At 39.5% G+C, this 25,186-nt stretch overlaps 1 protein-coding gene across 7 annotated transcripts in view; it reads right to left on the bottom strand.

Annotated features, from left to right (window-relative positions):
• The window catches only part of VRK1 (VRK serine/threonine kinase 1), an 88,015-nt gene extending 63,700 nt beyond the window's left edge, over positions 1–24,315 (bottom strand). For 2 of the 7 annotated variants that reach the window (XR_012379157.1, XM_073895858.1), the window contains exon 1: positions 23,620–23,909. Coding sequence is in view for 3 of the 7 variants with exons in the window: in XM_073895858.1 (XP_073751959.1) it covers positions 23,620–23,779 (160 nt within the window). In the remaining 4 variants the exon portion in view is untranslated. Of the gene's footprint in view, positions 1–23,619; positions 23,911–24,212 lie in introns of those variants that run through there. The other 5 variants (XR_012379158.1, XM_025869392.2, XM_073895861.1 and 2 more) reach the window with 5 other exon arrangements.
• Positions 24,316–25,186: the final 871 nt, after the last annotated feature.

The raw sequence follows: 25,186 nt of genomic DNA, 5'->3' as shown, positions 1-25,186 counted from the left end.
GGGTTCTAGAGGGGAGGGGGGTGGGGGGATGTGTTGGCCTGGTGATGGGTATTAAAGAGGGCATGTTCTGCGTGGAGCACTGGGTGTTATGCACAAACAATGAATCATGGAACACTACATCAAAAACTAATGATGTAATGTATGGTGATTAACATAATAATAAAGTTTTAAAAATAAATAAATAAATAAATAAATACTTACTTGACCTCAAAGAACAAAGGTCCTGCTGTTTGATACATACTCTAGCAGAAAAAAGTATTAGAAAAAGAAACAAACAAACATAATGGGTAAATTATATAGTATTTTATAAAATGTAGGTGCTATGCTTTAAAAAAAAAAAAACAGGAAAAGAAAGGAAAGGAAAGTAACAGACCAGGGGGATAGAGGACAGGGAGAGCAGGGTGGCAGGGGGCACGTGAGCCTCAAGGAGAAGGTAGACGAGATCTGAGCAGACTCACAGGTGGTGTGTCTGTGGGGATATTGTGAGCAGAGGGACAAGCAGTGCAAAGATCTTAAGGTAGGAGCACGCCAGGCAACCGAAGAAGAAGTACACCAGTGTGGCTTACGTGGGGGGAGCAAGGGGAAAATAGGAGGGGAGAGCCAGGTAACACGGGAGGAACACACTAAGCAGAGCCCCACAGGCCACTTCAGGACTCTGACATTAGCAAAAGGGGAAACATGCTTTTACAAGATTTGGGGACATGTATTATGCTTGTTTTGTTTTTTTTTTAAGATTTTATTTATTTATTCAACAGACAGAGAGACAGACAAACAGGCAGAGTGGCAGGCAGAGGGAGAGGGAGAAGCAGGCTCTCCGCCGAGCAGGGAGCCAGATGCGGGGCTCGATCCCAGGACCATGGGATCACGACCCAAGCCAAAGGCAGCCGCTTAACCGACTGAGCCACCCAGGTGCCCCTATGCTTGCATTTTAATTCACAATAATTCAATCAAAATAAAAATCATACTCTGAACACGAGTCAAGAATTCTCCTCCCATTGACCTGTTTCTCACCAAAGCTTTCACATGTTTGATATTTTTTGCTAATGTCTGTTATTCCATTCTCAGAATCCACTCCATCCATAGGCTAAACTATGTGAGCCTGTTATAAATTCAAAATCTTCAGTGCTTCTGTAGTGCCTTTGTCACTAATGTCACCTCAAGGTAGGAATGGGTTTATAATGGATTAGCTTCCATTCCTAAAAAGTAGAGCCTAGGACGAGGCCCTATTCTCCCTTTAACTTTAATATAAGTAATTTAGTAGTGCTATTAGAGTGAACGGTTTGTAACTTTTTGACAGGAAATATAAAAATTTTACCATGCTACACCTCTAATTTCAAATAAAAATAATACTGAGTTCCATGCAATTCTGTATTATTCCAATATATAGTACCTGCTTCATTAATCCATTTGCTTGACAAATATTTATGCTGAGCATACTCTGTGCCAGAACTGTTCTAGAACACAAGGATAAAGCAGTGAACAGGCAAAAATTCTTGCCCTCATTAAGCTTTTTTAAATTTAAGATAGAGAAACTGTTAAAAATTAAAACATGCTCAGTGTCCAATGGTAATAAGTGCTAAGGGAAAAAATAAAGTAGGAAGAGGGGAGAGGGATGGGGGTAAAATGTAAAAGATAATCTGGTAAAGCCTTACGAGAAAACGACACTTAAGCAGAGACCTGCAACAACAGTGAGGGAAGCTGGCCATGCAGTCGTCTAGAGGAAAACCATCCCACATGGAGGGAACAGCAAGTGCAAAGGCCCTAAGGCAAGAGTATGGCCAACTTGTTCTGGAAGCCAAAGTGGCAAGGAGGTGGGTGCACCTGGAGAAGAATCCGCCAGGGGAGAGCACTAGCTGATGTCAGAGATACAAAAGAGCACAGGCCTGGTGGTCATGCCCAACACACAGGCCACTCACTGTAAGGACACTGACTTTGGATCTCAGGGAGATGGGAAATCCTAGGAAGGTTTTGCACAGAGAAGTAGCATGCTTTGGCTTACATTTTTTTTTTTAAAGATTTTTATTTATTTATTTGACAGAGAGAGACACAGCGAAAGAGGGAACACAAGCAGGGGGAGTGGGAGAGGGAGAAGCAGGCTTCCCGCAGAGCAGGGAGCCCGATGCGGGGCTCAATCCCAGGACCCTGGGATCATGACCTGAGCCGAAGGCAGACGCTTAACGACTGAGCCACCCAGGCACCCCTGGCTTACATTTTCAAAGGCTAGCTCTGATGAATCCATCAAACATATTGGATGGGGGCAAAACAAAAACAGCTACCACTTATTACAGTGGTGTTGCTATTGGAAAAACCAATGACTGGCATTAATCCTTCCTAGATAATAAGAATGTCAATTTTTTAAACACTGCACTGACTTTTAGCCACCAAACAGAGGGGTACAGAATAACCTAAGAGAATTTTTAGATTTTTTTTAAACTTTACATGCACTACCGTCCCCCCAGCCCCCAAACAAGTCTTCAGTGCCAAGCAGAAACAATTGATATTAGTGACAGATGGTCTAGGAAACATGCTAATCATCTCTTACTCTACATTTTCTAAGCTCTATCTTTACAACAATTTAGTTAACCAGAATCAGAATATTTAATATTTGAACTGCTTTATTCCAAAGGCATTTATGAAACACCTCCAAAATATGTGCCAGAAACTGATGCTTGGAGCTGGAAACGCACATGGATAAAATGCAATCTTTGGCCTCAAGAAGCTGCATTTAGCTTCATGCAGAAACACCTTCATATGGTTAGGATTTTTATATCATCAGCTTCAAACAAGGATCAATAAAAAGCCCTCCAGGTAAAGAATGTTTCTGAATCCCCTGATAAAACTACTTATTAAAAACAGTGAGCAGCTGTAGACATCTACAGAACCAAACTCTATTGGTTTCAGGGCAAGGAGAAAGTGCCTCTTCCAGTGGGCTGCAAGTTTTTAAGACAGGAAGATCTCTGAAACCCCGTGTTTTCTCATTTTTTCAACTAGCGCCAGCAAGTTCAGAGCAAAATTATAAACTGAATTACATAAGTATCATGGTCTACGGCAGCAGCTCTGAGTCCTGGCTACGCATGGCAATTGCCAACAGAACTCTGAAAACAGAAAGGGCCTCTTCCACAAGAGCCCCGCAACCATGTGCTGAAATGCCACACAGAGGAGGTGATACACAGACTGGACCACCGATCTAGATATGCCAGCACGTGTTCCTCTCTACGTTCAGTTCAGTCACTCATTTTCAACATACTAGCTCTGTTACACACAATCCTACTGTATAAGAGGATGTCAATAAAAGCTCCCTCCAGTTCATTTCAGAACTTGGAAAAAAACAAATTAGTGAATGAATGATTCAAGAGGAGCCCCCCCAAAAAACCACCCTTTTCCCATCCCCTCATATCCCAGATCAAAAATCACTCATTTACATTTCAAACTTATTTGGGATTAAAAAGTAATTACATGTTTTGGTATAAATGGCTTCCTGCCAAACTACAGTAAGTCAAAGAATAAAAGCAAACAAGAGATAATCGGTCAACAAAGAACTTCATCACCTCTTTTGCTAAATTATAAATTACATCAGGAACAATTTGAAAGCAATATACTTAAAGACAATTCTCTTACAAATGAGCCAGCTAATCAGAAGTTGATTAATGCATTTGATTACTGCTAAGAAATCATCTAAAAAATAAAATACAGCATCTTGAGTTTATATAGCCTCTTCCCAATCAGACCAAGGGTCTTCATATACTTACTTTTTTTATCCCCACAAATCCTGAACTGTAAGGAGATCCATAGAATAACAATATACTTATTATCAATACCATTTAACATAAAAACCTGTGACAAAGGAAGGTTAATTGTAAGTTCCTATTAGGGACACCCAATCAATCAGTCCCCCTGGTCTCACTCTGAGAACCAGGCATATCAACATAAGTAGGAAAAGCATTCACGGCTATATGGTACCTGTAGGGACACTAACAAAACAAGAGTCAGATACAGCACAACCATCCATGAGAATACAGAAGTGAACCTCCAGAGATAATGATCCTATAAATTCATAGGCTTATTCCTGAAAAACATTAAGCTAACTCAAACTGTGACACCATCTTTGGAAGCAATTGTCACACTAGTCAGGTTTTCACACCTACGCTGGAAAGAACTAGGTGAAGACTCACGCTTCTAATTCTGAGAAAGAAAGTGGGTATTTTCAGAGAAGAAAAATTTCTTCCTAGTCAGAATGTTTTCTACTTGTAGTGGGAAACTGATTTACATTACACTATAACATTTTTTGGTACAGCGAATAAAATGTTTAAAATACAGTATATCAAGTGTATTTCCTCAACTTTAATTTCCTTTAAATGATTTCTAAGAGTTCTAAAAGAGGAGCACTAACTGCAGAATTAATTTTCAACTGAGAATACACAGGATGGTCCAATTTCAAACATAAGGGCAGGAGGCCTTGCTGCCACCCCTTCCCTGGAAAGGCGAAGGATCCAGTGAGGTCCTGCTGTGCACCTCTCTTTCTGACTTTAGATGTGAGGGTTAGAAGATCCATCCCTGGAGTCCTAACAGGTCTCCAGGAACCAACCTCGAAGAAGACATTCCAGTAACATTCATTCGTCCTACAGAGAGCAGATGCTGGGTACTTCCTGCTCTGCCCATACAAAGGCATGACATCTAAGAAGGGAGCAAGTCTAAAGATGCTGACTTCAAAGGGAGGTGACCCACAGGCCCTACAAAAGGAGCTACAAGGGAATGATTCTCTATGTTAAGCAAACACTGAAACTGTTCTAAAATTGGAAAAGGTTAAACTATACTGTTAATATGTCTATACAGCACTTAGCATGTTTTGGTAATTTTGTAAATGATAGATTTCCCATTAGTTTTCCTATTTGAGGACAAAATTAACAACCAGACTTTGTTTACAGTTAATTCCCTGGGTGTTCACATTTAAATCTACACAGGATAGCAACTGCACAACATTTTTCCTTATATATTCTTGTGGCAGGGCTCGAGGGGAGAATAGCTCTAAATACTTGGAAAGTAAATTAGGATGACCAAATAGTCTGAGCATATCAGAAGTGTACTCCAGTCATTAAAAGGGTCTTCATGAAAACATAAAAGAAAAACTTTAAAGAGTCCCAGAGACAAGAAGGTTTTTCGAGACAACAAAATAAAAGTCAAGCCATACTGTTTGACAAATTAAAAATTCTCCACAGGTTAAAAGTAGCATAAACCTGAAAGACAAATGAAAACAATATATAAAACATGACAAAAGGCTAATTTTCTTAGTATTTAAAGATTCCTTTCTTTTAAAAAAAGGACAAAAACCCAACAGAAAAATGGAGAAGTGAGGTGCAGATGGAAATTCACAGAAAAAGAAATACAAAAGGCTTCTAGAAACTCCTTACTAGGAGAATTTTCAAAACCATACAAAGTAGAGAAGCAGTATGATGAACTCCTGCATACATGTCACCCAGTTTCAACAATTATTCACACAAGGCCAATCTGTTTTTTCCCTAAACCCGATCCACTCACCCCTGCAGACGGTTTCAAAGTAAACCCCACATATCATATCGTTTCATACGCAAATTACTTTTTTAAAAATATAGTCACTAGGGCGCCTGGGTGGCTCAGTTGGTTAAGCGACTGCCTTCGGCTCAGGTCATGATCCTGGAGTCCTGGGATCGAGTCCCGCATCGGGCTCCCTGCTCAGCGATGAGTCTGCTTCTCCCTCTGACCCTCTTCCCTCTCGTGCTCTCTATCTCTCATTCTCTCTCTCAAATAAATAAATAAAATCTTTTAAATAAATAAATAAATAAATAGTCACTAAATATCATCACATCTAACAAAATTGACAATCATTCTGTGATATCATCTAGTAACAAGTTTAAAGACTCCCTAATTGTCTCAAGAAGTGTCTCCTTATAGCTGATTTTTTACTTGCTGCATCTGGTGGATGTGTCTTTGAATCTCTTTAATGGACAAATGCCACCTCTCTCTTTTATTTTTTTTCCCTTCCCTTGTCGTTTGTCTTGTAAAATTTCCCCCTTTGTGAATTTTGCTGATTGGGTCCCTCTACTGTCACTGAATGTGTTCCCCAACATCTTTTGTTACTGTTGTTGCCCAAACTGCTCTGTCATCAATCTGGTGTCAGTGCCCTTCAGTGAACACCAGGAACACACCTACAGTGAAACCAGTTGGGAGAACACATTCCAAAGGGAACAACACTAGGGTGGCTCAGTAAGAGAATGTTAAAAAGAATCTATTATAGGATTCAGGCTTTGGCTGGGTAATTTGGGGGAGAACCTAAGGAAGCAGGAGTTTCCCTAAACTGGATGTCAGAAAGTGGGGTAATTCTATGACTGGGTATGTCAGGGAGGGGAGACTAGAAGGAAGATAAGGCTGTAAGTGGTAAAGAAGCAGCCATCACTCATTTTGGTCAAGAATTTTGTGGACGACACAGAGACCTTGGCTTTGTGCCTGGTTTCATTTTATCATAATGTGAGTGAAACCCCATCTGAGGTATTCTGTGAGATTGCTTACATTTGACCGGAGGACATGGCCTGTCTATGAATGTCAGACAGCTTCTGCAGCCAGGGCTGCTCTTTTCCCTTTTGCACTGAACAATGGAAGCCCTTTGGGTTGGCCACCATATCCTTCTGATTCAACCCCAACAGTCCTGGACGTTTTCCTTGCTTTCTAGTATAAGATGTTCCAGGTTCCTCAGGCTCATTTTCCTGTCCCAAACCTAAAATTAATCACTTCTATAAAGAGCCTGTCTTCTTTTAGTGGAAAATGGATTAGAGACCAAAATCTGGGCCCTACGACATTCACTGGTCCCAACTGTCATTATTTCTAGATCTTCTGAGTGGACAAAGCTAGAATTTTTTTCAAAGAGAAAATACATCACAAGTTTATATCGATATTTCCTGTTCAAACTTAGGATTATAGGTTTTTGCTTAACTTCTTTGCCTTTATATTTGTCTCTATTCTCTGTTAAAATCCTTGGTTCCAAAGAACATTAACCTAAATATTTAACTGATACATATTCTCTTTGAATCTTTATAATTTTGTAAAACATTTACATTTCCAAAATCAAAACAACACACGGTGTGTTCAGAAGTCTAGCTTTCATTCTCCAGCCTTCCTGTCCTTTCCCTCCATGTAACTGCTTTTGTTAGTTTTTAGTTTATCCTTCATTTTTTTCTTTTTAAACAACAAATAAAATACATTTATCTGCATCACCTGTGTCTTAGGTTAAGAGGTAAAATATTATATACTTGTCTGTCACCATGACTTCTTTCACTAACACTATACCCTGAAGATCAACAGCAAATAGGCTCAGCTTCATTAATAAAATGAAAAATAAAATTACAGTAAGGCTTAATTTATCATTAAAATCACATTTTTAAGCTATCAGATTAGCCAAATTCAAAGAGTTAGAAAATACACTGGACTGGTAGAAGTACCAGGCCCATCAATTTAGCATTAACTACCAAAATGTTACATACACAGCCCTAGGGCTCAGTCCACTTCTGGCAATTTGTCCTATAGGTACACTCACATCTTGTCAAATGTATGTGAAAATTAACGAAGGGAAACCTCACTAAAGTGGAGTCAGGAGGCTAGAAGGTGCAACCATACCACTCAACATCAATTACTAGAAGAACTGTCAATTACAGACCCAGGAGAAGAAGGTCAACAGAAAAGAACCATCAATTACAAGTCCCACAGGGAAAGATGTACATTGCATCTCCCACAAGAAATAGATCGCCCACCCAGCTCAGCCACTGAGAAACCTCAGCACCCAGAACCTTTGCTTCTCTCCAGTGGACTTTCGCTCAGAACACCCTCTCCCAGCTTCCTCTTTCTTCTCTGTAAAATAATGTTCCTCTCCTTTGTCGGACTACCTCTGGTTTTGCCACAGTTTGCTTGTCCTGAATTACAATTCTGTTATTTCTGAATGAATCCATTTCTGCCAGTAAAATAAATGTATTTTAAGGTTAACATGTACATGGATATTCACTGCAGCATAATATAACAAAAGACTAGAAACATCCTTAATTTACATCAAAAGTGAACTTAAGTGAATGATGACATAGCCATAGAATGAATATGCAATTTAAAAAATGAGGTAAACCTATATACATCAATATGGAACAGTCTCCAAGATAGAGTTAAGTGAAAAATGTACGCTGCATATGCTTGAATATATATGATTAGCACTCGCAGGACTTGTGCAACAATATACCATATATATATATATATATATATATATATATATATATGGCATATTACTGGTACCCTATATAATCAATTGGTAGCAAAAATGCCTTTGTGGTAGGTTTAGTTTCCATTCTTTATCCTCCTATACTGTCTAAATTTCTTACTGTGTGTATGTTATTTTTCAATGAAAACATTTTTTTAAAGATTTTATTTATTTATTTGAGAGAGAGAGAGACAGCGAGAGAAGGAACACAACAAGCAGGGGGAGTGGGAGAGGGAGAAGCAGGCTCCCCGCTGAGCAGGGAGCCTGATGCAGGACTTGACCCCAGGACTCTGGGATCATGACCTGAGCCAAAGGCAGACACTTAACGACTGAGCCACCCAGGCGCCCCTCGATTAAAACTTTTTTTTTTCCAATTAAAACATTTTTAAAGAATTCTTCATGACTAATAAAGCAACTTGTATTACATAAAATACCAAGTAGCTCTTTCCATTGTTGTTACTTTGGAATCTGCCTGTGCTCTTTTAACATCAGGATCTGCCCAAGTCAGCCCAGCCACTGCCTCAAATTAAAAACAGAGCAATCGACTATGTAGAAAAACAATGCTCTCAATGCCTACATTTGCAGACAAGCCCATACCTTTGTGTTTTGATGTAAAGCCTAGGTCAGTCTTTAAAGAGCAATACAATCTGAAAGACTATTAACTGAAAGTGAATACTGACATGAAGTTCTTACATTAATATGATCCTTTATTTTTGCCCAAATAATCCTAAATGAGTAAAAATATGGATGACTGAATCCATATACAAGAAAGAATCACTTAACCATTAATTACAGCTCTTATATATGAATCAACTAACATATAACAATAGCTACCCTCACTATTAAGCACCTATATGACAGGCTCTATGTTGGCTAATTTAAATGCATTATCTCTAACTCTTAAAATAACCATAAAACATAGGTGGCATTATCCTGACTGCATATAACAAAACTGGGAATAAGAGAAGTTAAATAATTTATTCATGGCTTTTACAACCAATAAGTTAGCAGGACCAACCGCGATTCAAAATACATGTATGGAAAATAAAATTTTACAAAAATGCCTTTTTGTTATTTAACACAAGCATTAAAAGAGAGCACATACTACAGAATAAATCATTTGCAAAACAAGAAGTCTTAAGGTGGTAAAATATATGCTTTAATATTACAATCTAATACTATTACAAATGCCATTAAAACAGTATAAAAAACAGAAGTACAGTCACATGTTACTATAAATACCCAGCCCAACTCTGCTGAATAAAAAGAATGACTTCCAAAGATCAAAAGAACAAAAGAAGTAATGAAATAAATCACTGATGTAAAGATCTTCAGAAAGAAGTTTTTAGTTGTTTTTTAATAAAAAAAAATTGACAAATTTAGGGAAAAAACAATGTAATAAATCACTAAAGAATATTTGAAAAAACAGTTAATAATATATGCATAAAAACACTGTACTTGATGAGACTATCTTCAGATTCCAGTGTAAAACCCTGAACATGCTAAGGTCAGTTTCTTCCTCAATCTCAGCATCTGAATGATGGTACTCTTGTTACCGTTCTTTACTAAGTGGTCCAGACAAAACCAACTACTCAAAAATCTAAAGGAAAGGAAAGTGCAAATTTCAGCACTGAGTGGTGTTAAGAGCACTAGACTCTACAACCTCACCCACATTTCACAGCACCATGACACTGTATTACCATTAATTGCATATATGTCACTCTCTTTTGACATACTTTGTGAGAATCTGGAAGTCAGGGACCCTGGTATCCCAAGTCTAACACAAAGCTGTCACCTCGTGAGAAACCAACAGATTTTTCTTAAGAATGAAGTGAATTAAAGCTATGCTCCAGGTCTACCTGCTGTGAACCTAGACATGGTCCAACTTCTCCAGGTCTTTTTTCCTCACCTGTAAAATAACTCGGATTGAAGTCTAAGCCAGGAGTTTTACCTACTGATTTGTAGAGAAAGAAGCATGGTTCATTTTAGAACCAGTATGAACTATAAAAAAATATATACATATATCCTTATTAAACCGAAAAAAATAAAAAAATATATAAACTTATTAAACTGGAAAAAAAAATAGAACCAGTATGAACTATAAAGGATCTATTCCAGGAGTCAGGAGATGTATATTTTCCAGTCTAAGGTATTCCACAATTATGTAGGTTGCCAAGGGAAGCTGTTGCCAAGAGAATGCAAAAGGCTTGAAAACCACCTTAACCCTCTCCCTTACTACAGAAAGAATGAATGGTCCCTGAACAAAATGAAAGAAAAACAAAGGAAAGAAAACCAAAGCAAAAGAATATTTCTAGTTGAAAATAAATCAAACTGAATGTTAAAAGGCTAATGAACTCAATAATAAAAAGACAACCCAATTTAAAAATGGGAAAAGGATTCAAACAGACATTTCTCCAAAACAGATGTACAAATGGCCAACAGCACACAAAAAGGTGCTTGACGCGGCTCAGGTCATGATCCCAGAGTCCTGGGATCGAGTTCCGCATCGGGCTCCCTGCTCACCAGGGAGTCTGCTTCTCCCTCTGCTTCTCTCTCTCTCTCTCTCTCTCTCTCTCTCTCTCTCTGTCTCTCATGAATAAATAAATAAAATCTTTAAAAAAAATTTTTTAAAAAAGGTGCTTGATGGCAGTAATCATCAGGGAAATGAAAACCAAAACTACAGTGAGATACCACTTCACACTCACAGATACAAACAAAAAGAGACAATATAACATGTACTGGTGAGGATTTGGAGATCTGAACCCACCTACAGTGCTACTGAAAGTGTAAAATGGCGCAGCCAACTCTGGGAAACAATTGGGCAGTTCTTTAAAAAGTTAAACACAGAGTTACCTCATGACACAGCATGTCTAGTGGTAGGTACATACTTAAGGGAAATAAAAACACACATCCACACAAAAACTTGTGCATAAATGTTCATAACAGTATTACTCAAAACAGTCAAAACTCAGAAACAACTCCAATGCCCTTCAGCGAATGAATGAATAAATCAATGCCATCTATCCGTACAATGGGATATTACCCAGCAATAAAAAGAAACGAAGTACTGGCACCTGCTACAACATGGATGTGCCTTAAAACATTATACTAAGTGAAAGAAGCCAGTTACAAAAGACCCTATATTTTACAACTCCCAATTATGTAAGATTTCCAAAATAGGCATTATAGAGACAAAAGCAGACTAATAGTTTCCTAGGGCTGTGGGGGGTGAGGAGAGAATGGAGTGACTGCTAATGGGTAGGAGGTTTCTTTTAAGGTTGATGAAAATATTGTACAAGTAGATTATGACAATAGTTGCTGTCCCCGGGAGATGCTAAAAACCACTGAACAATACTCCTTAAATGAGTGAATCGTAGGGTATGTGAACTATATCTCAATAAAGGTGTTTAAAGAAGTTAATGAGAAGAAAAATGTGGTATCAAGGATAATAAAGGAAGGAACAATATAGCTATACTGGAGTTACACTGTTTTATCGAAACAAAACTTTACCTTCTGAAAGAAGGGTAAAAGTTACCCCAAAGCAGGCCTCTAAGAACACAAAGGAACCAGCAAATGACAGATTTCCTGTTCTGTCATCCAGATGGTTCCTGACTATTCTACTTAGGACACAATTATAGTGTGTAAACCTGGTATTCAAAGGTGCGCCACTTTCCAGAAGCACGTATGTAAGATGCTCCAAAGGGAGACTGCCTAGATGAACTCACTGGTCACAAACAACTTCTTATGATTCATGAAACTCTACACCGTATCTGTGACTCTTAGAAGTTCAAGTAGAAACTAAAGTAAGGGGCAAGTATAAAGAATAGTATATGCAAAAGGCTTTCAAAAACTGAACTGGTGTCCTGAACCACAGCTTACTAAAACAGAATAATGAGTTCCTGGCAGGGGACAAAAAATACCAAGAAGATCAGAAGACCATGTTTGGGCAGTGATGTGCCAACGTGATCAAAAAAGCTGTGTTTCATCAGTAGCTTAGATGAAGATCTAAATGCCATACTCATCACTATTGGTGATAGCAGAAAGCTGGGAGGTATCATGAATACATCAGATAGAATTCAGATCTAAGAAGAGTCTAACAAGCCTAAATAAAACTGTAGGACTAGATAGAATGATCTAACAAACCAGAGCTAGAATGAAAATCAGAACACATTTCTTTCAAATCCTTCCTTTTACAGATGAAGCTGAAGCCAGAAGGGTTTAATAATAAGTCCAAGTTCAGAAGGTGCATGAAAGGTTAGGTTAAGGCTAGGAATATAGGAACCCTAACTTCCAGCTGTGTCCACCCGACCCAATGCTACCTTCTACTACTCCTATGGATAAACATATTGGAGGGGGGGAGGGTGGAGAGGATCTTGATCTCCCTACCTCACAACAAACAAAAATCAATTCCTGGAGACTCAGACCTAAATACGAAAGGTAAAATAATAAAGCCAGTAGAACATAAAAAAAAAAAAAATCTTCATGACTGGGGCAGCAAAAGTAAACACGTCATAAAAAAGCACTAACCACAAAGACTGATAAGATGGAATTGATTAAAATTTAGAATTTTAGTTCATCAAAAGACACATTACAAGAGCAACATGGCAAGCCATAGGATGGGAAGACATTTTTACAATTCATATATTCAACACAAAATTCATATCCAGAATATATACAAACCCCAATATTTCAATAAGAAAATGACAACCCAATTTGTCAAAAATGAGCAAAAGACGTGAACAGTCACTCTGCAACACAGGATAACTAAATGGTTAACAAGTATATGAAAAGGTGCTCAAATCACTTATCAAGGAAATGCCAATTAAAATCACACTGAGATCTTCTACACAAATACGGAATGGTTAAAAAAAATTCTAGGGGCGCCTGGGTGGCTCAGTCGGTTAAGCGTCTGCCTTCTGCTCAATCATGATCCCCGCATCGGGCTTCCTGCTCGGGGGGAAGCCTGCTTCTCCCTCTCCCACTCCCCCTGCTTGTGTTCCCTCTTTCACTGTGTCTCACTCTGTCAAATAAATAAAATCTTTAAAAAAAATCTAAATATTTAAATGACAGTACCAAGTAGAGGCAAGACTACAGAGCAACTAGATCTCAGGTACACTGTTAGTTGGAGTATAAATTGGTACAACCACTTTGGAAAACTGTCTAGCAATATCTATCCATCAAAGCTGAAGATACATACACACTGTGGCAAAATAACTCCACTCTTATATACCCAACCAAAATGAATATATACGTGAACCAAAAGATATGAACAAGAATTATTACAACACCATTATTCATAACTGCTCCAAAGGAGACATTACTCAAATTCATCTGCAATACAGTGGATAAATTGTGGTATATAATTTGTGATGACTTTTATTAGAAATGGCCACAAATCCTGACACCTCTCTCAGAAAGACATGAGGTCTATGTTCTCTCCTCTTGAATCCAGGCAGGCCTGTATCTATTTCAACCAATAGTATAGAGTGACATTATATGCCTTTCAAGAATAAGTCACTCTCAGGAAGCTTCCTCTGGGAACCCAGCCGACATGCTGTGAAAACCCAAGGCCTAGTAGAGAATTCTACATGCAGCTGCTGTGGCCAACAATCCCAGATGATCTTCATCTTTGAGACATCCCAGCCAAGGCACCATGCATGTGAATGAAGGAACCTCTAAATGATTCTAGACCACAACCACTGTAGAGAGCATAGACAAGCCATGCCCACCAAATCCCTGACCCACAGAGTCCATGAGCCAATACAATGGTTACTGTTTCCCCCACTAAGTTTGGAGTGGTGCGTTATGCAGTAACAGATAACCAGGACAACAAAGCTGCAAAAAAACAACAGACTACATGCAGCAAGATCAAACTCAGACACAATGCTGCATAACAGAAGCTTGGTAAGAAGAATTAGATATGGTAAAATTCCACTTAGTGGGCAAACTAAGCTATAATAATAGAAGTCAGCCTAGTTGTTACCTCGGGTGGGAGTAATTACTGGAAAGAGGCACAGTAGGGGCATCTGGAGTGCTAGAATAGTGAATGTCTTGCTCTGGGTGGTGGTGATTTCAGTGTGTTTACTTTGTTTAAAAAAAAATTGCTGAGCTAGATCCTTAATATTTGTGCTCTTTTTCCAGTATGTGTATTATACTTCAGAAAAAAAATTTTTTTGAATCAGTAGAACCTGGTAATTCAAATAGATGCAAGAGTGTGAAGAAGAACTGAGGATGACTAATTTTCCAAGCATAACTGACTAGGTAGTGCCATTAACTGAACAGAGGTAAATGACAGGGCAAATACAAATGTGCAGAGAAAGCAGACCACGTCCTATTCATTTTGTATTCAAGTATCTACCACAGTACTTCACACAGTCACTCCAGCCTCCAAGACTCTCATTTTCATTCTACCTTCTGCCCACCCCTCCCTTGATATCTTTTCTTCCCTCCTTTCTCGTAGATGCCTCTTAATATCGGGGTTCCCCAGGCTTCCATCTTAATCCCCTTTGCAATCTCCATGCGCACATGCACACACATGCAAACACACTGCCCTTGCTCCTGTATTTTCAATCTCAGTTGATGGCATCATCAGCTACCTCTTTTAAAAGAAACTTCCAAGTCAGCCAAGAATTAATACTGCAGTTAGCTAAATCCAATAAAAAAAAAATTTAACAGGATACACATAAGCTCCCATGTTGGACCCCAAAACTAATGCCTGAGAACAGGATGAAGAAGATACAGCTTAGACATATCTACTCAACATCACCCAAGTTTGATGTATGATGTGGTCATCAAAGCTATTATATAGCTGATAATAAGAACAAAGTATGTAGAAGAAAGGTATTATTCTTCCCTACACTAACAGAAGAAAAATGCTAAACAAGAGATGCGACTCTATTTTTTACTAATTAAACCAGCCCTAGAGTACTGCATTCAATTCTAAGCACTACAGTTTAAAAATGGAATCAAATCAAAAGAAAGCCATCAATGTGGTGAAATGACATGAAATCATGCCTTGTAAGGAACAGCTAATGAACTGGAGATGTCTCAACTCAAGAAGACTGAGAAAACTTGATGACCATCTTCAGGTATTTGAAAAGACATTATACAGAACAGAGACACCACTTGTTCTAAGTGTCTCCAAAAGACAGAATTGGGTAGAGAAACAATAAAGAAGACTTCCACTCAATATTAAGAAAAAGCTTGCTAACTTGATTAAAAACAGGATCAGCTGTCTCTAGAACAGTGATTCTCAACCTGGGATGATTTTGTCCCCATGGCCAGGGATGCTGCTAAACATCATACAATTCAGAGAACCCCCTGCCCCAACTAAGAATGACACATCTAAAATGTCACTAGTGCCATGGGTGAAAAACCTGCTCTAGAGGTAGTGAGTTCCCTGTCATTGGAAGCATTCCAGTATAGACCAGACAATGCGCTAATATTCAGTACCTGACTTTCAAAAAATAGTGGGGGATGAGCTGAAAGAAGATTTCCTGTTTCAAATAATTCTCCAGAGAAAAATACCCTCAGGTATGTTAAAGCAACGATGATGGTGGTAATGATGAACACTTACTGTGGGCCAGACATTATACCAAGTAATTCAGACACACATCTCACAGTTCATTCTCACAGCCACCCTGAGATAGGTATTATTTTACTTTGATTTGATGGTAAAATCAGGTGGCCCTAATGTCATACAGGGGTTAACATTTGAACCCAGACCTACCTGACTTCAATCACACACATCGCTGTCCAAAGCACAAACATTAAATGACTTCCAAGGCTTTTGTACTCTGGAAAACAAATGAAGCAGCACATATTCTAGCAGTATAGGGACAATGTCTGAACAGGTTTGTACTCACTGCAAACCTAGCTGGCTAGAAGAAAGAGGAACGGATTATTTGAAGTAGTCCTGTGATGAAGGAGAGAACAATTATCCTGATTGTCCCCAATTGCCTACTTCTGAAAGAGCCAAGAAGCTCTTATATCCATGGAATCTCAGTCAGAAGCTGAAATTAATGATGACATCCCTTTATCCATAGGCGTGAAAGCTCAGGATGGACAGACGTTTGAACATCCCCGACTGGGAATCCTGCCCTTAACAAATACACTAGATGCAGATACATGGTTTCTTGGCTGCCTATACTCCCGCCCATCTGTCAGGATGGCAGTGTGCCTGCTCACATGTTGGTCAAACTGTCACTAGGGCATAGGTGCCAAGCAATGATAGTTTTAAATGGGCAGCTTGCATAGCACTGTAAGAGCTTGCTCTTCTGCATAGAAAAAAAAAAAAAAAAAAAAAACCTCTGTGATAATACTGAAGGGTTGCAATCACAAAAGAAATATTCTTGGTCAATCTCAACATTTCAGTGGGAAAAAGATCTAGACTGGTAGAAAAGAATCAGATTTAATTTAAAGAAATTAAATCAAACAAGAAAGGTATTTTGAAGACAAGCGGTCGCGCTAAAGCTTTTCACACTGCCAATCTTTCATTAACACACGTCACGGTGATCTCTTAGGCAGTAAATCCTTGCTCAAGAAGTCATCATTGTTTTAAAAAATGGGATGACATGCTTTTCCATGTTCTAAGTAAAAAAGCAGAAATGCGTTAATATTTAGCAGTCTGCCTGAGATTAAGTTCTATTTGTTGGGTGATTATTTTTTAAATGACAGAAGTCCAATCAATATCCAAGATAATCTTTTAAATGCAAGAAAGCAGAAACCAAGAGATTCCCACAGATAAATAGGGGGAAAAAGGTATAATTTGTTCAGAGAAAGAAATCAAGAAATGAAACGAGTGCTAAGAAACAAAAACTGAGTAATTTGGGTCACAAAATTAACAAATGAGGACTCAAGGCCTGTCCCTGTCACATCCCCCTGACTACAGCAAAATGCTCCCAAAGTACATGAAGGTTCCTATTCTGGCCTTAAAGATCTTTTGGATTGCTTGCGTGAAATATCCAATGTTATTATTGTCTGGAAATTCTTCCAGAGTCTGACCTAAGGCTCATCCCGAATGCTGCAATTTGGAACATGTGTCCTTGTTTAGCCCTCAGTAATTTAGAAAGACTGCTGGCCCTCACTCTCTGTAGAGTTCTTCATACACATGCGGCAGGACACACTGACTGAACAACACGAGACTCTTCCCTGCCGTGATTAAATAAAGGCGGTGCCGTTAGCTTTCCTCATTAGACCAATTTATTAACTCTTTATGCTTTTACCATTTAAGTTGCTCACGTCGAGGACCTTCAGGCTTGATAAGAAATGTCAACCATGTCAACTATGAGTCAACAGAAACTACTCTCCTTCCCACATGTAAAATGTACCGATAGTATTAATTTGAAAGAGTCTGGAAGTGCAGCAGAGTTCTCTTTGCCAAAGACAGTGGCAAAAGTCTGAAATCTACCATGATTCTCCTAGAAAATACTAGGGACTTAATACTGGCATTACACCACTTTTCGAGCTTTCCAGTAGACATCCTGACACAATGCACTAAGTCAAGGGCTATGGTTATACCCTGTTCTTCCTTGTGAACCTGTTATCGCCACATAGGGCCTACAACAACCTCTATGAATGCCCATTTCTACTGGATCATTTTCCTGCTCAAGAACCACAGGAGCAAATGAAACCAATTACAGACTCTATAATCTAGCCAATGGTTATATTCATAAAGCAACTATCCTTCATCTTCCTTCTCCCCTTCACTTACCTGCTCCCTAAAACAGCCAGTTCTTATTTTTTCTAGGACTTGTCTTTGCTCATGCTATTCTCTAAAATGTTCTCCCACTCCTCTCAAATCTGTACATACTTAAGACTCAAGCCATGTCATACTTTCATAAATCTGTATTAATTTTCATACTTCATTGCACACTCACTTCCTGTCTTCATTTTGGTATGAAGTTTACTGTGTATGGCCAATTGATTTGATTTTTTTTTAATAAAGGTAAAATATGATTCAATGAAGCAAGGGTAGTTTTTTCAACTAATGGTTTTGGAACAGCTGGACATCCATAGGCAAAAGGAAAAGAAAAACAAAGACCGAAGACCTAAACCTCATATCCTGTGCAAAAATTAACCCAAAATGGATCATAGATCTAAATGTAAGGCATCAAATTATAAGTATCTTTCTGACCTAGGATTAGATAAAAGAGTTCTGACACATGCATGATGCCAAAAACACAACCCATATATCAGTAAGCTGGACTTCATCAATTAAAATCTTTTGGACTACAAAAGACAGTATAACAGACGAAAAGACAATCCACAGACTGAGAGAATATATTTACAAATCACTTATCTGGCAAAGCACTTGTATTCAGGATATACAAAGGACACTCTAAAATCAACAGTAAGAAAATAATCACAAAATGGGCAAAAGATATGAACAGACGAGTCACAAAAAAGATAGACATACCAAAAAAGATACATGTTCAACATCATTAGCCATTAGGGAAATGCAAATTAAAGCCATGATGAGATACTACTGCACACCTATTATCATGGCTAACATAAAAAATACTGCCAACCCCAAATGCTGGCGAGAATGTGATGAAGCTTCATCTCTCATAGAGTGATGATAGGACTGTAAAATGGTACAGCTACAGTGGAGACGTTTGGCAGTTTCTTAAGTTAAACATTCACTTACCCCACAACCCAACATTCGCACTCCTAGGCATTTATCCTATAAGAATAAAAACATATTCACACTAAAACCTGTACATGAACACAGGCTTCTGGTTATGGAATGAATGAGTCACAGGAAGAGCACAATGTAAGGAATATAGTTAATAATGTAACAGCAATATATCCTGACAGATGGCAGCTATACTTGCGCAGGTAGCAGAATGCATACATGTGTCCAGTCACTTTTGTATGCCTGAAACTAATGTAACATTGTGTCAACTATATTCAAATAAATCAAGAAAAAGAAAGAAACCTGAACATGAATGTTCCTAGCAGCTTTATGTGTAATAGCCAAAAACTAGAAAAAATCCACTGCTCCTTCAGTGGGTTAATGGTTAAATAAAATGTGGGTGAGCCATACACTGGACAAGCACAGTACTACTGGCAAAACCAGGAAATTGTCATTGATGCAGTATTAGTAATTAAACTACTTATTCGAATTTCAGTTTTTACATCCTTTTTATGGGTGTTATGTATAGTCCTAGGACAGTTCATCATGTAAAGATTTGTGTAACCATCAAAACAATCAGGATACAGAACTGTTACTACACAGCAACTCCTTTGTGCTACCTCTTCAGAGTTAACCCACCACCACTCCCAGCCCCAACCCCACAGAAACTGATCTGTTCTCCATTTCTACAATTTTATCACTTCAAGGATACTATATAAACAAATGATACAGTCACACACCCTTTTGAGACTGGCTTTTTTCACTCAGTACAATGCCCGTTAAGCTCCACCCAAACTGTCACACATCGACAATATTGTTCCTTTTTTTTTTATTATAAATGGGTGTTCCATTATATGGCTAGACCACATTTTATTTAACCATTTACCCACTGAAGGACAGGCAGAGTTGTTTTGGGGTTTTGGCTATTATAAAAAAACCTCTATGAACATTCATCTACAGGTCTTCGTGAGTAATTTTCATTTCTCTAGGATAAATACCCAAGAGTACAATTGTTAAGTATATGTTTAGCTTCTTAAGAAACTGCCAAACTCATTTCCAGAGTGTGGCTGTACTGTTTTACATTCCTACCAGCAGCATGAGAGATAATGTAAATTTGAAAGTCACAATTTCTAAAATATTTTCTAAAGGCCTAAAAAACCGGTAAGATTAAACCTCTAAAATGTCATAACCTGAGCTTAGCTTGCTAAAAAAAAAAATGAAATTTTTAAAACTTTTATCTTACTACCTCTAACAAAAAATGTATACTTAGAGATAACCCCTTTGTTGCTAGCTCTGTTACCATATTACACAGTAAACTGCAATAAGAAGTGAAAAAAAGGCAGTATTGCCAACAGAAACAGTACAAGTTTGTTTCTATGTCTTCCAGCCATAGCCTATGAAGACTGAAGGTTTAACAGCACTTTCCAACTCTTAGTATTGTGAAATGTGTTCACAATGCATTTATACATGGTATCATCAAACAATGGCACTTGTTCAGCTGTTACTTGGTAAAACAATTGGAGAAAAGCAATTAATCTGAAATAAAGCTGTAGTTAGCTGTAAAATTTCTAACTTCATGATTTTTTTTAATTTTAAATATAAATGACAAAGATGGATAATGGAATCTCTTTTGGGTTCTTAAAACAAGGAGCTAGCTGTAGAGCAGACATCCACGTGCAAACAGCAGCAAGACAACCAGTCTACAAAGAGATGAAATAAATGCACAGAAAGAACTCTAACTTCCCCCAAAAGAGTGGGAGGCAGGGGGTGCTGCTGTCCTTGTTCCTAACGACTTTGCAGTTCTTAGGTCCCTTGTGGGACCAACTAGATAGTGAGGTCCTAAGACAAATGTTTCTTTCCATTAAATATGCTATCTGTTTAAAAGGTAGAGGACAGAATGCTCTTAAATCTCCCAACTAATAACCTTGCAATTTAATTATATGACTCCACCTACTACATCATCCCACTTAAGGTATATGGCTTTATTGGTAAATATCTTAGTATGTGCGTATCTTTAATACTCCCCCTAAATATTAGCCAGTGTTAACAGTGTCTATCTTAATTTTCAAATCCTAGAGTACCGGTTCCCATCCAATGGGCCAGAAACCCATGGAGAGACAGGAATTACTGCAAAGAATCATCAAAGTCCATGTAGCCACATAAAGACTAAAGAAACAATATAATTCACACTGTGTTTTTCCAAGTTGACAAAGACGCTGTGACTAACAAATTTCTTAATAAATTTACTGGAGAATGCTACTACTAAGTAGTTTCTTGTCATTAGTATTTATTGATGAATAGTAAAAATCTAACTCTTACTGGGAGGGAAGGGCACACCTCATCCCTCTCTAGGCTCTCTAGAGATTGTTCCTTTTCAAAAGGGTTGCCCATGTCATCCAGAAGAGTAGTAGACTGTGCTTGGTTTCAGTGCAGAGATGACAGACTACACTGGGAGAGCTGGGGCAGGAGGAATTGGGAAAGTGCATGAAATTACTTCAAAATAGCAACCTCAATGCTAGGTAAACAGCATTCAGGAACCAAGTTGGGGAAAAATTAAAGGGCGCAGCCCTCTTCTCATATTTACAATGCCAAGGAGGAACACATTCACAGGAGTTTCAGTCAAGGGGCCAAACGTATTCTAGAATACAAACATATCCTAGCTAAGTGCTTTGTCAGGTTGTCACCGTTCTAAACTAATATTATATCCTTATTAAAATTCCGTATTTTCTACATTTATCAATAACAGTGTAGTTTTTCAAATGTGTCCTATACATATATTGACTTGTTGTGGGCTGGATGCTAGACAACTGAAATCAAAAATAATGACCTCTATTAATTTAAAACAAAGAAAACGTGTTTAAACACAACACTCCAATGGCAAGAAGAGACTATATCCAGCTAGCCCAGTTCCTGACATACAGTAGGCAGGCACGTGATATCTGGTGAATAAATGAGTCTATTTCTGCTCACTCTGAAAAATAACCTTGGCAAGCGTGGAAAATATCCTACCAGTCCAAAAAATACTCTCCAGTCCTATTCGGGTACCAATCCATTCTCATAACCCACCAAAACCAATTTGCATGAAAGCCTCACCCACATACACAGAGGCAGCACTTAATTCCCATCAGGTTCACTGCCTGATATATGGTGTTATCAGCATTTGCACATTTGCATAGATTTAGGACTCATCCTTCATTTGATATAAGGTAAATTTTAAAGCTTCCAGTAAGTTTTATTTTTCACATCAAAAATCCTTTCAAAATTTTATTTTTCAATTCAAAATTCTATTCATGGTATACCGTATCTTATTAGGGATGACTTTAAGGCAAAAATACACAGTTATCAAAATAAACTCTTATTTTTTCTTTTCTAGACATCTAAGACATTCACTTACATATTTATTATTTCACATTAGTTCTCAAATACAAAAAAAAAAGTGGCCTATTTAAGAAATTTTAGGGTCTGTCAACATTTGGAATGTACTGCTGGTTTTAAATATACACTTGCATCCTGGAATAAAACTTAGCCTAAGCTTTCCACAGAACCATTTCCTGGGCACTTAGTAACTTATTCTATGCCAGGTTCTATGCTTGACACATTACTCCATTATCCCATTTGTTTAACAAATAATCTCTCATAATTTTTGCAGTACTAAACAAGAAGCCACTACACTATAAACCTGATATCTGTACCAGATACTAGCACTAAATTTACAGTGATACTTCACACAAGTTTTTTGTTATTAAATTCAAGTTGTCTTACTGTATTAAAACAGAATCGGATCAGCAATGTTGAGATGCACAGAGAATAACCATCTGTGATCGCTTCAGCAGAGAAAGCTATTATTAGGTGACTACTTAAGTTACATTCCTTCTATGGGTAGATGAACATAACCTTATCTATCCAGAAATTTAATTCCAATTACTACATGCCATTTTGAACAGCATAATCTAAATAAAATGATTATATAAAGAACCCTAGCTTCCCTCTGAAATTGCTTTAAAACTGTAGATTAAATTCTCCCCAAAGAGATGCTCAGCATATGATAAAAAGGTGTTTCGATTCTGAACTCTGAAAAATAGTGACATTTTTTCCCTCTTGTGAATTCAGGCTCAAAAGATAGGCAATTTAGGAAGGAAGGAAGGAAGGAAGGAAGGAAGGAAGGAAGGAAGGAAGGAAGGAAGGGAGGGAGGGAGGGAGGGAGGGAGGAAGGGAGGAAGGGAGGAAGGAAGGAAGGAAGGAAGGGTGGATGGGACGGAGGGAGGGAGGATGGATTAATGAGGCTCTTCAAGAGCTCCCTAAAACCGCCACCCCAACAGCCAAACTGGTATTTCCAAGTTGTTCCAAGAAAAAAAGATGGGGGAGGAAAGGGAAGAGACGATACAAAGAAAAACAAAAATGAGTGACTTGACAAAAAAGTTAGAAAAATGGATGGTCTCAACAGGAACCTAGTGTCTGCCTCTCTCTGCTTCTCCGCCCAACGCTTCTGGTGCTGTCCGTCGATTTTAACTACATCACCTAAGAGTTTTGAGACCAGAACCAAAAACTATTTCGGCGGTAGGAAAAACTATGTGTTGCCCTCAGATACAACTGCATCAGTAAAGGGTGCCACCGTGTCAGCCAGGGAGAGAGAAGGCATAACAAATCCCTTAGAATATAAGCGACTCACGGAGCTCTACCGCCTTGCACCATGCCCGCCAGGGCAAGCTCTTACCTGGCCTTACGCGGACAGACAGGTTGGTAAGGGGACAGACAGTCCCCCACCCTAAGGTTCCCGGGCCCGGAACGCTATGCTCAGGGGGGCAGGCTCCCTCTCCCCTCTCAGTTCTCAAGTCAAACGTCACCTCTTCTGGGATGCCCTTCCTCACCCCCATCACTCTGGCCTACAATCGCCTGTCCTGGTTTCAAGGGAGCTTTTCAGGGTCTGCAAACTGTAGCATTCGCTTCTATTCGGTGTTTCCCCTCCCGAATGTGAACTTCATGATGCCAGAGGGACCTCATCGGTCCTTGCTGGTACCCGGCCCCCGGCCCTGAGACCGGGCCCCGAGTGCCCAGGACGCGAGGCAGGTCTGAGCGCGCGAGAACGAGCAACTACGCTGGGGGGGGAGGGAGGGGCCGGCCTGGCAGGTGCAGGAAGCCGGGGCCGCTGCTGGGCCTGAAGGGAACCGGCAGGAAGGGACGCCCGCGCGGCGCCGCCCGAGGTCACGGCCGCCCGGACGCCCGGCGCCGGCCCAGCCCCCGGCCACCCTTCCGCGGTCCCCGCTCGGCGCCCGCGCTCTCGGACCGCGCCGTCCGCGGCCTCCCTACCCGGAGCCGGAGACGCGTCGCCTTCCGCACTGTACGAACTTCCCGCCGCTTTCGCCGACTTGCAACTCCACGGCGGCGCCGGCCCCGTCACACACTGCAGTATAGAGCCTTCCCATTGGCTGAGGGCGAGAGGGAGAGGCGGGGCAGCAGAGGAGCGGGGCGGAGCCCGCGCCAGCCCGCGCCGCCTCCCCACGCATGCCGGGAGTTGTGGGCCGGCGCTCCCGCTGCATGCTGGGAAATGGAGTCTTTCCCAGCCTCAAAATGATCCGGGTCCCTCCGCCCGCCTGGGCTTCCGGGAAGTGTGGTTTACTGCCTCCGAGTCAGTCCTGATGAGATACTGTACCCTCCAATGCTGTTGGAACCGAAATAAGTATTGCCAGTGTTCGAGTGTTCGCAGTAGCTTGATTTATTAAGTAAGTGTGTTGGCAAAGGGTTGGATGTAGTAGAAGCCCTATAGTGCCGTGAGCTAAGGGTCTCCTCCGCCTACTTGCGCTCGCGTTTTCCCACCTTCTGCTCCACCACCCTGGAAGGCTCACCCCCAGCAGCTTGGTTCAGTGCACTACGGCCTGGGTCTGGAATCGAACAGACCGCAATGAAACCCTAGCTCTTTCACTACGTTTGTAGCTTTGTGACCTAAGGCAAGTTACTTAACTCCTGTGAGTCTTGCTTTCCTGTTTCTCTCAGGATTAAATGAGATGATCTATAGACAGTGCTTTGCACATAGTAGGTGCTCAATAAATAGTAGATAGTATTAATATTCTACCCAACGATTGTCATACATCTAAATCCTGTCTTTCAAAGCCACTTCAATGTCTACCTAACCTTCCGTAGCATCTCATCTATTATCTTATGCCATGGTTTCCTTTGTATTTATAATAAATTGTCTAAACCTCCATCAGCCATGTGGCTGTAAGCTTACTGCGGACTGGAACAATGTTCTAGCTCAAAATCACCAAATCCATAGGCAGAAGGAT

The sequence above is a fragment of the Callorhinus ursinus genome, unplaced genomic scaffold (assembly GCF_003265705.2).
Source record: "Callorhinus ursinus isolate GAN/ISIS: 27379988/994484 unplaced genomic scaffold, GSC_fseal_2.0 scaffold8, whole genome shotgun sequence".
Lineage (NCBI taxonomy): Eukaryota > Metazoa > Chordata > Mammalia > Carnivora > Otariidae > Callorhinus > Callorhinus ursinus.
The sequence above is the reverse complement of the archived record's forward strand: the minus strand, read 5'-3'. Positions and strand labels throughout refer to the sequence as shown.